General features: G+C 38.4%; 3 protein-coding genes across 7 annotated transcripts in view; 1 reads left to right on the top strand and 2 right to left on the bottom strand.

The window, feature by feature from the left end:
* The window catches only part of LOC106165769 (monocarboxylate transporter 14-like), a 14,131-nt gene extending 14,055 nt beyond the window's left edge, over nucleotides 1-76 (bottom strand). For 2 of the 3 annotated variants that reach the window (XM_087017218.1, XM_087017222.1), the window contains exon 1: nucleotides 1-75. This exon is cut by the window's left edge and continues 319 nt beyond it. The gene's annotated coding sequence lies outside the window, so the exon portion shown is untranslated. The other variant, XM_087017224.1, reaches the window with a different exon arrangement.
* Nucleotides 77-4,743: 4,667 nt separating this feature from the next.
* Nucleotides 4,744-10,207, top strand: LOC106159404 (P2X purinoceptor 7-like). 2 transcript variants are annotated; one of them, XM_087017245.1, is made up of 3 exons: nucleotides 4,744-5,221; nucleotides 7,820-9,247; nucleotides 9,452-10,207. In XM_087017245.1, the coding sequence occupies exons 2-3, from the start codon at nucleotides 8,889-8,891 to the stop codon at nucleotides 9,639-9,641; spliced, it is 549 nt and encodes a 182-aa protein (XP_086873371.1). In that variant the 5' UTR covers nucleotides 4,744-5,221; nucleotides 7,820-8,888; the 3' UTR covers nucleotides 9,642-10,207. The 2 variants fall into 2 exon arrangements, with proteins under 2 accessions (XP_086873371.1, XP_086873372.1); XM_087017246.1 differs by having other exon boundaries at nucleotides 4,744-5,248.
* Nucleotides 9,670-14,376, bottom strand: LOC106159403 (uncharacterized). Of its 2 annotated transcripts, none has more exons than XM_087017216.1 (7): nucleotides 13,726-14,376; nucleotides 12,056-12,965; nucleotides 11,638-11,840; nucleotides 11,266-11,514; nucleotides 10,889-11,086; nucleotides 10,281-10,578; nucleotides 9,670-10,047 (listed from the first exon to the last, which is right to left on the bottom strand). In XM_087017216.1, exons 1-7 carry the CDS (start codon nucleotides 14,131-14,133, stop codon nucleotides 9,917-9,919), a joined length of 2,397 nt encoding a protein of 798 aa, XP_086873342.1. In that variant the 5' UTR covers nucleotides 14,134-14,376; the 3' UTR covers nucleotides 9,670-9,916. The 2 variants fall into 2 exon arrangements, with proteins under 2 accessions (XP_086873342.1, XP_013391137.1); XM_013535683.3 differs by lacking the exon at nucleotides 13,726-14,376 and adding an exon at nucleotides 13,459-13,682.
* Between the last annotated feature and the right edge of the window lie 12 nt (nucleotides 14,377-14,388).

Genomic DNA, 14,388 nt, shown 5'->3' with positions numbered 1-14,388 from the left:
ATATTTATTGTTAGGCCATGAATAACATGCAGAATACGGAAAACTTGATAATAAGGAATAAATTTCTACATGCAAATGAATTAACAGTATTGGAGTTTCCTTAGTAACAAACAAACAAACAAACAAGTAACCTTTATAAAATACTGTTCTTAGTTGCTATAAATGTCTTTGCAGATTTTCTCTCTTCTCCATTTTCACATTCTAAGAAAAATTGATAATAAGGAATAAATTTCTACATACTAATGAATTTACAGTATTGGAGTTTCCTTAGTAACTAACAAACAGACATGTAACCTCTTAAAAATACTGTTTTTGGTTGCTATAAAAGTCTTTGCAGATTTTCTCTTTTCTCTTTTTTAACAACACTCCAAGAAACAGCGCGCTATCTACGATTACGTGTGTTTGTATATTGTGAATCACAGCAAACACAGCGGGCGTACAGACAATCAAGGGTTGCTTTTCCACCAACTCGGCGCACTCTTTTAATCTTATACAAGACAAGATGGTTAAACGGAGGGCACGGCAACTAACAGCATTAAACAGTCCTACAGCAAAGTAACAAGAACAAAAGCACATAACTGTAGATAATAAAGAACAGTTAAGACCTCTCTCGATCTCTCTCTCTCTCTCGTAGTGGCTTAGAAATACACAGCCTACCCTGAAAGAAGAAAATTCAAAATAAAACAGTTGTGTCGATGAGGTTAATCATGAGCAGCTGTCATGTAACACTGTGATATTCTGTTTATTTATTTATTTATTTATTTATTTACATTGACGATTACCTTACAGAATATTCTATAATTAAGGTGCCAAAAACTATATTAACAGTCAAGGATACGGTTACAGGCTATACAACTTGCAATGCGACTTCTATCACAAAGTGTTTAAAACAAGTTTCAACTGAATCCGTTATTTAAAACGGATCCCAGGCCCCCGGATCAAGACAGCCTGGCATTCAATGCACTGGATGCTCAGGGGGCTTAACCCTCACCTTGTTTTCTATTGGCTCCCACCTGGGGGTGTGTGATTAGATAACACAATTGATTGGTTAACAAGAGGGCGTGTGTACATAGTCATCTCCTTGACCTATGACTAGTATGCGAGCACACAGCGTGGCGGTTAGGAAGGCCTGAAATTAGATAGCTTATAGATAGGAGAACACGTTTCTTGCCAAGTTTATGTAAGAATTTATGTACGTGCTGTCTCAGAGAGAGCACCCTTAACCCTACTTCTGGAATGATGTAATAGTAGGGCCAGGAATGTACTGGGCATCATGGTTGGTTGATGAGCACGATGAAATAATGTGTGTGGGGAGTCACGGTTTACTGCATCAAGGTGCCATGTTCTATTCTCTCTCTCTCTCTCTCTCTCTCTCTCTCTCTCTGTGTGTGTGTGTGTGTGTGTGTGTGTGTGTGTACTCATTAACTCTGTAGAAAAACTGTTAGTAATTGAAACTCTCCGTTGAACGTAATGCTAGAGTCAGCAATGGCGAGAAAAATAGCACTGTCTTACCGATCACACAGCGGTTCTAAATTGACGTCTTATGTTAGAATAATTGTTATCACGTAATTGCATAGCAGTATACAGATCAAAATGTTTATTCTCATGGGACAAAATTGTTTTAATCCGCCGTGTACAAAGGAGCATGATGTTTGTTTGTTTAGTAACAACATGGTTTTATCCAGCATTCACCGGTTACTTGGTACACAGAATTTCTGGAGATAGTGCAGCATGCTTTGTTTTAATCTAATAAACGCAAATACATGTGTGATACCAAAAGTGCTTTACCACATAATATGATAGTAATACACTCTTAATGTTAAATAAGTCATTTTCTATTTCAGTTCTTTCATTTTTATTTTTATTTGTCTGATTATTTATTTTGAGCGCAATATAGATGCTAATAAAACGATCGAGTCAAAACTGTGTACAGTGTACCCAAGGCAATACTTTTAAATGATGAAGATTTTGTTTTATCTTATCGTCTGTGCGTGGTGTCTTTTTTCTTTCTAGTAGTCAGTATCATAACAATTGATGACAGTCAACCACTACAGATCGTGATCCATTTACCCACTTCTTTTCTTTTTTATTAATTTATTTGTCTTATTATTTGTTAACGCTATAGAGCCATCTTACACAGCTGTGTCAGCTCTTCAGTCTCATATGTAATATGATATATATGTATATATATAATAACATACTATCATATGTACTGACCATAAACATGTACTAAAGATATACTTTCGTCCGTAATGACACATGTAACTTGTGGGTCCCCAAGGGGTGTAAACGATTTCAAACATGATACTGGGATTGCTTAAGCGAACTAGTAACTAATTTACTAAAAGAAATTTTAATAGAAGTTACAACAGAAAAATAATTAGGCCTACCCAAATCCTTATACCACACAAGATGGTTTATTAGTTGGTGAACGTGTGCCACCGAAGTCAGTCCAGACAGAACGTCACTTCAATAGTCTTGTTGTGACGTAACCTTTAGATAACAAACAGGCTTACGTCATGTATATGTAGTTATCAAAAACGTATTTAATTTCAAGCATCATTTGCTGATTATCCTGATTACTTAGTCCCCTTGGCGGATGGCCAGACTTTGGTCATATCAGGGCAAACAAAACGAGCAATAAATCTTTACTTAGGCGATAGGATAGTTCAGCTGTTAGTTGATAAAGAAGCGCGGATACCAGACGATGCTGTTAAGACATAGCTCGAAGACGTAAACGTCCACACCTCCTTGGCAACCAATCAAAATCCTTATTTACTGACACGCCCCCTGATGTGAGCAAATCAGAAAACAAGGTTGTGACCCATCCCTAAACAAGATGGACTGTGATAAACTTTGTTTTACTAATTTTAGATGCAACATGTAGCGAAATGTTTTGATATTGCCATGCGAATGAATCCATGGTGCACAAAATAAAAAGCAGGCAAAACAATATTTAATTGGTATATGTTGTCGAGAAATCATTTTTGCAAAAGACTCCAATCCTTTTATGTACATATGTTACAGGAATAGTTCTCTCTGTGCGAGCATCTGATACGCATGCTTTACTTTAATCTGGGTATATTGTTACATTTTAGTGCCTGGATATAAAAACTGATCGAAATGGTATTTTCAACCAATGCATTTTGGCATCTATCCAAATGATTTTGCGTTGATAGGAATATAATCGTTAAAGATCTCAAATGTTCTCTGCAATTTGAATCAGGTGAGTAAGATTGGAATTAATATATTTTTAGACAAGGATATTTCTCGGAATACCGCCTAAAATTTATCTTGACGTAAACAACATAGACAATTCATGTAGGTCTACAAGAGACTTTTATTTCATTTTTTACACAAGAAATCGAGAAATAAAATGTATTGCTTGCAGTGTATGCGAACTCATGAAATAAACTAACAGCTTCAAGATTTCTGGTCACAAGCTGAGTGATTGTGTTGCTGGTACAACAGTTCACTTCATTGGATGAACCGGTGTAGAAAACACATTCCATCTGTCTCAACTGCTGCAATCTTTGTCCGCCATATTACATAGACACCCCACTTCACTAACACAATAATAATTGTAATCACATTTTTAAAAAGGAGATACACAAATGGAATAAATAATAAAATAAAGCTAAAAATAAAATATAAAAAAACTAGACAGAATAAAAGAAAAGTACAGAAGAGTTCAGTTTTTGCACACCGCACTCCAAATGTGCCTTACAACATTAGACGCCTGGTCATTTTTTGGCCATGATTTTGACTGGGTGTTGACGGTATGCACCGCCCTGAACTGACGTGAAAATTTGAGCTTAACAACTACCAGTTAGGATATAGCAATAGAGAACTAAATAATATAAGCCATGTATAACAAAAAGCTCCAATTAAGTGATATCTTTGTGTTGTGTCATGGTGGACTACTGACCATACATACGTATTTACACAGGGTCAAATTGACCTGTCCAGTAGACCCTATATGACGATTGTATTGTCAAAGTTACCACAAAGGTGACGTCAGTTTAAGTTCTACTGCTATATCGTGCCTCGAAGGTGTTAATATGGCCTCGATAATTATACTCTTGTACGTGTTTACAGTTCTTCAGTGGCGTAAGTCGTGCATGTACTACTAGCCCGATTACCACCCGGTAAAAACAAAAGCATCACGACTTACATGTAAGATCCAATAACATCTTATGCCAATATGACGTTCATAACAGTAATTAAAAGAAGTGGAAGGTAATGGGGTTAATTTCCAATGAAGCCATCGTTCTACGTAGATCGATCCAAATCCGCGGGGACTCTCGCTAAATGCAATCAGATTAACAGTTTAACACGCCTCCTGCTGTTTTCAACGGACTCGTACACCTTCAACTTTTCTGTAGTTTACTCAAAGTAACGTGCTTAAGTTACAGAAATGCCATGAAAAGAAAAGGAAAACGTATATATACTGTATATATATATATGACTCCAATGTCTAAAAATCTTTCTTTTTCTCGCACAGTACAACAAATTTTCTGTCAACTAAAAATGCGACACAACACATCGGGTAGGCTAACTCACAATCAAAATTGTTTTATTTGAGCCCCCATTCTATTGCATTTCTATTCCTAAAAACAACAATCGTTAAATAGTCGCACTGCTAGTCAACAGACGCATAATATGCAGACAATGCTGGACTATTCAAACGAAAAATAGCAATCAATATAACAGCCTCGATTTCAGCACTCAATCTTCAGGTGTGCCTTGACTGGTCGCGTCAAGGTGATACTACCCGCTGGGATTTCTACAAAACACTCCGTCCTTCAGCGGACTCATCCAAGCGGTGGTTTAATATACATTAACTGCGCAGTTTATATGGGGCATTTCTATTGACGGGTGGACTGCTAACATGTGAAGCCAAGACAGTTGCCTGTCTGACTGTATTACAATGACTCCAATGTTAACAAAAGCAAGGAAAACCAGATTTAAAAGCGGCCTTTGAAAACGAGTCAAAGCGATCAATAACTTGCCATTGATTGCTTCATGACTCAAATGCTACTGAGGGACCACGCGTTCACCTCACTAGCGGGACCATAACGGAGAGAAGTGATTGGGTACAGTGTAACAGAGGTGACCGAATTCAAAGCTCTGACCCGGGGGGACTCGGATCCGAGCCTGTTGACACATTTTGTCCTGAAGAGCACCCCATCTGAGGTCTTTGGTGATTATACAGGCTACGGTGAGTACAAGACACAGCTAACGAAAGGTAATGTCGTTGTTTTCAAATATATATCTAGAATTCAACTGCTGTTCGATCCTGGTTAATATTTTTCGTACCTTTCTGGCTAAGATGGTTGTTATAAGCTATAGACGTGAGTTATTTGTCCACAACACATGTATATTGCAGCAAAGAGCTATACTACTAGCTTGGACATAATAACGCTATTATGTCCAAGCTACTAGTCACCCGTCTAGTAGTCTATACCAGCGCCTTTCTAGCTGTCCAAAATTGCTTTTGTCTTTCATACAATTCTGTAACAGCTCTGTTAAAGGGTAGGGCTGTACTGGTGAATATTCCAACCAGTGTCGCTGATTCATTTTATCTACCTGTATTGATTGTTTTATATCTATATGGTGAGTGAAATACAACATATTTCCCCTATTTAATTAGTGTTTAGCAGAGACGGAAATATCTACCGCTATGTTATTAGTATATTACTGAATATTTTTCACAAAATTAGGGAAAATAGATACTTCTCCTACTTTATTGTTCATGAATTACCGTTCCATCAAACGCTTTACGTCTCTAAAGCCTTAATCATTTACAGATCAAAGCAAAAATTGTGTGAAAAGCGTCATCATATGCATATTGGAAGGGGGGGGACCGGCAAAGCCACTGCAGTTCGTTACATGCGTGCCACAGTACTGTATCGGCAATAATGGTAGCAAACACTATAGGCAATAATATATTCCTATAATTAAGGTTGCTGACGAAAGAGGTTCATAAGATGCTCATTATCACGATGAGATGATCTGGTCAAACTCCTATCAGGAAGGATTAAAGTGTACGAGTCGCATGAAATATTTCATGTTCATTTCAACAGTCCTGTTAATGTAAACGTATTAATGTGAAGGACATTTATTATAATATTACACCATTGCATCGAGGATGGGTGCCCGCATAGTATCTTAACTGTGCATGAAAAAGTGAATTAAAAAACGAAACAATAAATTTATCTGATAGAAAAAATGTTCATATTAGTGTATATTAACTCATAAGTCACCGTTCATGTATATACCCTATGTACATACACATGTACCGGTAAATAAGTCAATGTAGCCTACATGTATAACTAAATGCTGAGAAGAATGCTCATACATCGTAGTTGTTTTTATTTCACTTTTGCGGAACTTAACCATTAGCAATGTTGCCATAGAAAGGCCTGTCATGCCAGTGGCGCATGCATTAATAGCCTTGGCTCAGCTGCAAAATTAATGTAAGATAAAAAAAACCTCTTTTGATGCGTAGCTGATCAAGTAGTAGCTGATCAAGTACGGCACTTACTTATAGAAATCGATATTAGTACATTCAAGAGGCGTAAATGATCACGTACGGTACTTACTTATAGAATTCGATATTAGTACATTCAAGAGGCGTAACTGATCACGTATATCACTTACATATAGAAATAGATATTAGTACATTCAAGAGGCGTAACTGATCACGTGTATCACTTACATATAGAAATAGATATTAGTACATTCAAGAGGCGTAACTGATCACGTGTATCACTTACATATAGAAATAGATATTAGTACATTCGAGAAGCGTAACTGATCACGTGTATCACTTACATATAGAAATAGATATTAGTACATTCAAGAGGCGTAACTGATCACGTGTATCACTTACATATAGAAATAGATATTAGTACATTCGAGAAGCGTAACTGATCACGTATAGCACTTACATATAGAAATAGATATTAGTACATTCGAGAGGCGTAACTGATCACGTATGGCACTTACATATAGAAATAGATATTAGTACATTCAAGAGGTGTAACTGATCACGTATGGCACTTACATATAGAAATAGATATTAGTACATTCAAGAGGTCACCATGTGAAATATCAGCGGACGTCAGTGTCATAAATACTGGCAATCCTTTCAATAAACTGCAATTAAAATTAACCCGCCTTCACACGCCTTCACACGTACTGAAAATTTCGCCAAGGACTGGGTACGTCTTGGTTCACCCCCCTAACTCCCCCTCAATATAAAAATGGCCGTAAACTGATTTCAAATTCTGCTCATTGCAGGTCGAAGCTGTTAGATTTGTATCAATCTGCTTTGTCGCTAAGTATTGGCGTTTCAGTGCTTTATTCTTTCTTTGTTTTTGCACTTGTTTGTGTCTAACGCTCTGTCTCTGTATGTAGAGTAATATTCAATCCCTGTAATGCTAAATGATCAGACCTCTTTTTCTTCTTGTTGTCTATTCTTAGACCATTTTCCCACTGCACGAAATACAAACAGTCAGCTCATGTTACTGGCTAGAACGCGATGGAATCAGCGAAACGCCCCCCCCCCCCCTCCCCCACGTTTGACAACGCCAAAATTACCAGATAAAATGTGATTGGTTCAAACAGTAGGGAACTAGCTTGAGAAAAGGAACTCCCTCACCCCCCCCCCCACCCCACCCCACCCCACCCCATCATACCAAACCCACTCTCAGCTATGGCACACCAAGACCAGTCAAGTTTTACGACACAAACAAACTCAATATGACAATTCATTCTCCAAACAAATTTTGTAATGAGATATCTTATTTTTCAGGTAAGCGATCCTTGCCATACAGCTAATCCAAGCAACAGGTTCCAACTATTATATTAACCCATGTAGCCATTTTGTGTTCTGGTGGGAGGCCACTCGTCAAAAACAATAATCGGATTTCAAGGAGCATGACTTTCCTTTCAAACATCATTATTAAGCCGTTGTGAAACGATTCAGTCATATCCAAGATACACAAACAAACCCGTCAAGAACAAAAACAGAGGTTATTAGAAACAAGCACGCACGCTGAGGTTTCATTGGCAAAGAAACTGTTTTAAAGGAATTTGCTTCAGTTAATAGATCGCCATTTTTATTCTTTTGTTTTTAATTCTGTGAGGGGAATCAGGTGTTCTGCTCCTATGGCTATAATTTCCCACATCACGGAAAGCTTGTCGTGAATAACCACAGATTGCGATCACCACTTACTTTACCACAGTGTGTTGGAGATTGAAGTGTTCTAGATTTATGGAATTTAAGCAAAAATGGAAATGCAGGAGAAAAGGCTTTCCATCATGACACAACTTTCGTAAAACGTTTCGTCTCCAAAAATGCCACTTGAAATGTAGTGCTCCGTACCACGCAGTTACTCTACTCCTACAGCTTTTAAAATACATGTATATGTCAAGATTCCGCCACGTTGCAGACGCTTTGTAATGATTTCGTAAAAAGAGCAGTGCACATCAACTGCCTTCTGTGACAACAAGGACCACAGAACGAGCATATTTTCACCTACGGTTGAACTTGGAAAGAGAATTGAAAGGTTTCGTACCCTGAAAACTCGTTGCGGTTAGCCATCAATGCAAGTTAAAGGTATACTGTGATGGAAAAACGGGTTTAAACTATCCATTAGGTGCCCAAAAGTCATTTTTGAGTAATGAAAAAAAAGTTCTTACGTTTATTTAGTTTTTAAAGCCGATTCTATGCAGGTGTGAATGTAGTTTACGATACTCCCGCGTGGTGGCGCTTTGAGGCGAGTGACGTCACTGGCGTCGAGGCTCAGAAAGCCATATTCGATTCAGCTATCCGCTTACTTACATTTACTCGATCGCTTTGTCTGAACTATTTTGTAAAAATGAACAGAGAACGAATTGAAGGATATTTGTTTGAACCAGAGGGTATTGCAGAAGATGTGGATGATGCCGAGTGGAAAACGGACCAGGAAGATAGTGAAGGAGAGCTCTCTACAGTCAGCCGACTAAACGATTTGGCGTGGTGCGAGTGTGGCCATTGTGAGCTTATGCCCACCTTTGTGGAATCAACGTGCTGTAGTGAAAACACTGCTGTGTCTGCCAAAATGAAGCACGATACCAGATGCGTTACCGAACTACAGACCTACAATAATGCATGTTTAGACGCAGACATGCTGGAGATCCTCATGGCATCGATGAAAGAAGTGCTCGGGGAAAGTCTGCGTGACCCAATTACGACCAGGTAAGACAATGATAGCGGCGCTTTTCGGAATGTCGTTTAGTCCGGTTGTATTTTAATTTCCACTAAACTAAGTCCTGTATATTAACTCATTTTATATTAAAATAATTATTTAACTGATTATTATCGTTCATTGAAGCGGTGGTGACATGTTCCACTGAGAATTAATAACACAAAAAATGATCATACCACATTTTTATTTTCTAGAATGTACAGATATGTGGCGTACAGAAGCTTCACATGGTGGATATATGGGAAGCTGGGGAGGAGGCGAAGAAAAGTTATTCCTGCCTGTGTAGTGACCTCAATAAGGAAACGGTTTCCAGAAAAAGATGGATGTTATGAAGGTTATCATGAGGTACTGGGTGGACCAATGGACGGCCATGAGGATGTGTGATTATGCTCAATATATGAATAAGCCTACATTTAAACATTTATTTTTGCTTTATTTTTGTGATTGTGGACCTTTACAATGAACTGCATTTAGAACATGAACTCTGTACAGTTAATGCATAACATACATCTGTAGTGCTTATTAGTCTGCTGCTACAATTCACACTGATTATTTTTCCAATGATTAGAATATACATTTGAAGGATCAACTGTACTTGTATATATTCATAAAATAAGGACACATGAACTGCTCAAGTTACTGAATAATAATAATCAAGTCTAATATGTCAGTTTGCGGAATCTAGAAATGTGTCCCTGTACAACTTCATCTCTAGTGGGCTTCGGCGTCTTGGCCACAGTGTTCCTTGCTAACTCTGGGACAAAAATCTTGTCAATTTCTTCCCCAAGCCCTGTAATTTCCAATAAACAGATAATGTTAATTATTGTAATATAATAAAAATATGTTGACCAACAAAAATATATGAAATGTATAAGGTTGTCTTTGTCACATTTATATCCTAAACAGTCACATTATAAAGTAGCTAATAAAAATTGATATCATGAATAATTTACACTTCTGAAACTGTTAATCTCAATCTCCTGTGTATTGTTACCAAGGAATATTTTTGGAAAAAATATCTACCTCTTTCTACTCTATCTACTGCACACTGCATCAAGTGTTGACGGAACTCCATATCCTTTTGGCCCATAACCTTCTGTGCGGTAAAGCGTTTGGTTACTTTAGACCATCGGACGTTCCATCGAAGTGTACCATTCTTGTTCACCACTTGCTCCCGGTTCTGATTGTGATTGTTATCGAGTACTGCTAGCAATGTTCTGGCCACTGTTCCCTCGTAACTAAATGAGAGCCTCTTTGGGGCATACTTGAGCAGCATGTTATGATATACTTCCAAGTGGCCAGTGTGACAAAATCCAGTAACCTGGTAATGTGAAATAACATACATATGAGTAAATATCAATGGAAATTCACTCCAGAATTATGTAAGTAAAATAATGAAAGAATTATTCCCCTCTGGGTAGTATTTCATCAGTGAAAAGCGCACTTTTTAAAACTTGAAATAAATTAATACAGTAAGGAGAACAGCTAGTAATCCTGACACAAAAAGTGTGACAAAAGTATATAGATACAATGTGTAATGGAAAATAATATTTCTAAAGAACAAACTACTGTATAAGAGTTAATCGGTCAAAATAAAATTGTCATTTTTCTTAATTTCTAATGTCACTTACCGACTCAAGGTCTTTTGTTAGTCTTTTATCCAATACTATGGACTGGAGAGCCTTGTGGGCAGGGGAACCTGCCTTCAACCATTTCTTGCTCCTGGACTGCTTATCTGATAAATCCTCATGAGCACATTTCAAGAAGCGTTGGCCTACTGTCCACTCATGTATGTTAACAGTGTGTCTTAAGATAGACTGCCAACGTTCCTAAAAAAACAAAACAAAAAAAAAACATGACAGCTGTGCAACCAAAACTTGATTTGACTTGTGTGGCAAAGGATCACAAGCTGTAAAAAAGCTTCAATGACAAGCAGTGATCATTTTGGATTACTTCTAACTTTTACATCCAATGAATTTTGTAAGACCTGTCCTTCCAATTCAATTACCTTTAGCTCCAGTGCATTCCCCTGGCAAGAGTCAGCTGACCACCACAGATGATGACTGATGGCTTTTGCCCATGGCTGTAAATCTGCACACTCCTTCTTTTTAACCACTGCAGAGAGCTTCTTCTTCACCGACTTATCCAAGTGCCACACATCATACTGCTGCTCGACGGAGGGGTATTTCTCTCTAAGGGTTTTTGTTATTTGTGGATGCCTGTCAGTGGCAATAGTGTGCACAGTAACACCTGAATTCTGCAAAGAACAATAATTCATGTAGGAATACGTGTAGTGAGACGGGTGCACATCTGGGAGAGATGACTAGATCAATTAAAATAATTATTACAGTAGTATAACATACAGCAACTTTCAACTTACATGTAAATCCTGCATACAACGCACAAGGCCTTCGTTTTCCATATGGTAAGAATTTGGGACTTCAGTCACTTTCACAACATTAGTAGTGAGGATTCTGTTGGTTTTTGTGTCCATCAGGCTGTACGTGCCAAAAGTTGCTGTGTGACCAGGACTGTCGCAACGCCCATCACCTGCCACAACCAAAGCTTCATCTTGTGTATATTCTAAAGAAGAAAAATAATAATAATCATAAACTTGAGAGGGTTGTACATTTTCCTAATGAACATCTTACAAATATTTAGACATCTCATATATAATCAGAGTAAACCCAACTAAGAAATCCCCCCTCCCTCTCTATTATATATATATATATATATATATATATATATATATATATATAAGCATTACGGTTGATGATACAGACTTTATATCCACTGACCTGACAAAAGCTGTTCCTGGTGAATTTTCCACATTTGGTTAACACATGGCAAAAGGTGTTTTTTCTGTATAGCGTAAAATTGCCTCTCCTGGATGGTCTTCAAGTTGAGAGCCTCAGTGATTTCTTTGAATGAAGTAAAAGTGTTCCCAGTAAACAAAATTGCACCTGCACATAATATATTTCCTACAGGTTGCTTGTTCACAACCGGCTGCGAACGCCAGACAAAATCGTGATGGTTTAGACAGGTACCTTTGACAGTTAACATGCTGCCACACCATTCTTCTTTCCTGTCCACCACTGGCGCGGCACAAAATTTGTCCCCCAAGCACTTCTCAAAAAGACCTTTCAACTGATTATGAAATACTAGGCATTTTGTGTCAGTCACTGGGTCAGTGTCATCTTTCTCCGCCTCTTCATCTGGACTTTCCCATTCTGACTCACTGTCGGTGTCCTGTATATAAGTGGAATCATGATCTGGGTGAAATGATAGGTCACTGAAGTCCAAACAATCTGACAGATTGTTGCATTTCATTGGAGTGGACTGTTGTGGTGGAGGGTTTTGGCAGCAAGGTGACTGGCACATAAACAGTCCATTACAGCAGGGAGAAGGACATGGGGGTGGCTTTCCATTACAACATGGGGAAGGGCATGGCGCTGGCTGTCCATTACAGCATGGAGAGGGGCATGGCGCTGGCTGTCCATTACAGCATGGAGAGGGGCATGGCGCTGGCTGTCCATTACAGCAGGGTGAGTTGCACTGACTGAGCTGGTCACTGAGATCCTGGGACAAACAATTAACTGGCAGTCTGTTAGAAACTTCTGCAAGCATATCTGTGGGCAGACTCTCTTCAGAATGAGGCACAGTATCTCTCTTCTGGACTATCATTTCAGAATCTATTATATTGTGAATCTGAAAAAAAAAATGTATAAAATCGAAATCTTACATCATGTGGATTTATGTTGTTACTAGACAAAATAATCACTATTTCAGAATCCTAACCATGAATGTTCCATCTGCATTACACAAAAATATGTCAGCAAAATTTTGAGTAAATGCATGTTTAGATTTAACAAATTTTCAAAAAAATATTATCTCTGCGTGTGACAGGTAATATGAACTTTAGACCAAAGGGCAAAGGCTTTAGGCGCTTGCTAGCAGTGCAAACTAATAGCGATACACGCAATTGATTACTACATGATCATTTATAAATTCAAATTTTTGAAGATAGATACACAAAAGAAGATGAATTCCCTACGTGGTTATCATTTATTAACCAACAAAATACACCAAAACTATGTTAACAGTAAAGGTTTGGAAGCAGGGCAGCGAACATAGTTTTTCACACATGCCCATCTGTCGCGTCGGCTGAACTTTCTTATCCCGACTGATAAGAGAAAGTTACCTAATACATGCAGGTGTGACAGCTAACATTATTTTTCACACCCGTGCAGTTTACCAGTGTCATTCCCGGAGAGCCAGGTCAGTGGACAAAAGGCCAAAGATATCGGACTGATAGCATCGGACACTACATTTCACACCTCTGCAACTTACCTCGCTACTTCCGCCTTACACGTGATCAGTGCAGCAGTATGTCGAGTAAAAATTTGATTCCACTATCATGTTAATATTAAAGTTTTCACTAACATAATAAAAAAATTCGACAACGTACCTCTGCTACGAACTTTTTTTGGGCTCTAGAAGCTGCTCTCTTCTTCCTTTCGACGGCCGCATCATGCACACATCCTACAGGTAAGACTCTCGTCGGCAGCGCTCTGGCATTTACTGTCGCATTTTGGTACTCCGAAAAATCGAATATACTGGGTACAGCATCATCTTTTAGTTTTCTCCGTGCTTTTCCACCGCACAATTCAGCTCGCAAGTCACGTACGAAGCATTCCGGCTCGAAGTGGTCGCTACAGATCCTCGCGTGTTTTGACACTGTGCTGGGATTTTTTAACTTCAGAGAATTGAGCCAAATTTTACGTTTTGCGGCATCCGCAGGCAGGACATAATAGCAGATGTCTTTCTTATCGTAACCTACATTACGGCACCCGGGAGCAACACAACTTTGCGGCATTTTGTTTTTCTGACACCTGGATGTTTAGTCACCTACTGCATAGTAGGCCTATAGGCCTATACTATTACTAGTACAGCTGTGGGAAGCTACTCCCCGGGATACGTCACTAGAAACTGACCAATCAGAATTTTTTCATCTAAATCTCATCTTTTCTCTCTAAAACTTAAAAAGAACAATTTTTTGACGTCGATTTATAGTTTTTATACTGTAAAAAAAGCAGTGAACGCTCTGTGCTCCTAGACCACAGTAGGCCTT

Source organism: Lingula anatina, chromosome 7 (genome assembly GCF_051362555.1).
Source record: "Lingula anatina isolate TDL-2025a chromosome 7, LinAna3.0, whole genome shotgun sequence".
Taxonomy (NCBI): Eukaryota; Metazoa; Brachiopoda; class Lingulata; order Lingulida; family Lingulidae; genus Lingula; species Lingula anatina.
This window is presented reverse-complemented; position numbering and strand designations above follow the sequence as displayed.

Coding starts and splice junctions, on each gene's coding strand:
- LOC106159403 (XM_087017216.1), bottom strand. CDS start 14,133: ATGCCGCAAAGTTGTGTTGCTCCCGGGTGCCGTAATGTAGGTTACGAT. Junction 11,515..11,637: donor GTTGTATGCAGGATTTACAT/GTAAGTTGAAAG, acceptor TGTTCTTTGCAG/AATTCAGGTGTTACTGTGCA. Junction 11,087..11,265: donor GGAATGCACTGGAGCTAAAG/GTAATTGAATTG, acceptor TTGTTTTTTTAG/GAACGTTGGCAGTCTATCTT.
- LOC106159404 (XM_087017245.1), top strand. CDS start 8,889: ATGAACAGAGAACGAATTGAAGGATATTTGTTTGAACCAGAGGGTATT. Junction 9,248..9,451: donor CGTGACCCAATTACGACCAG/GTAAGACAATGA, acceptor TTTATTTTCTAG/AATGTACAGATATGTGGCGT.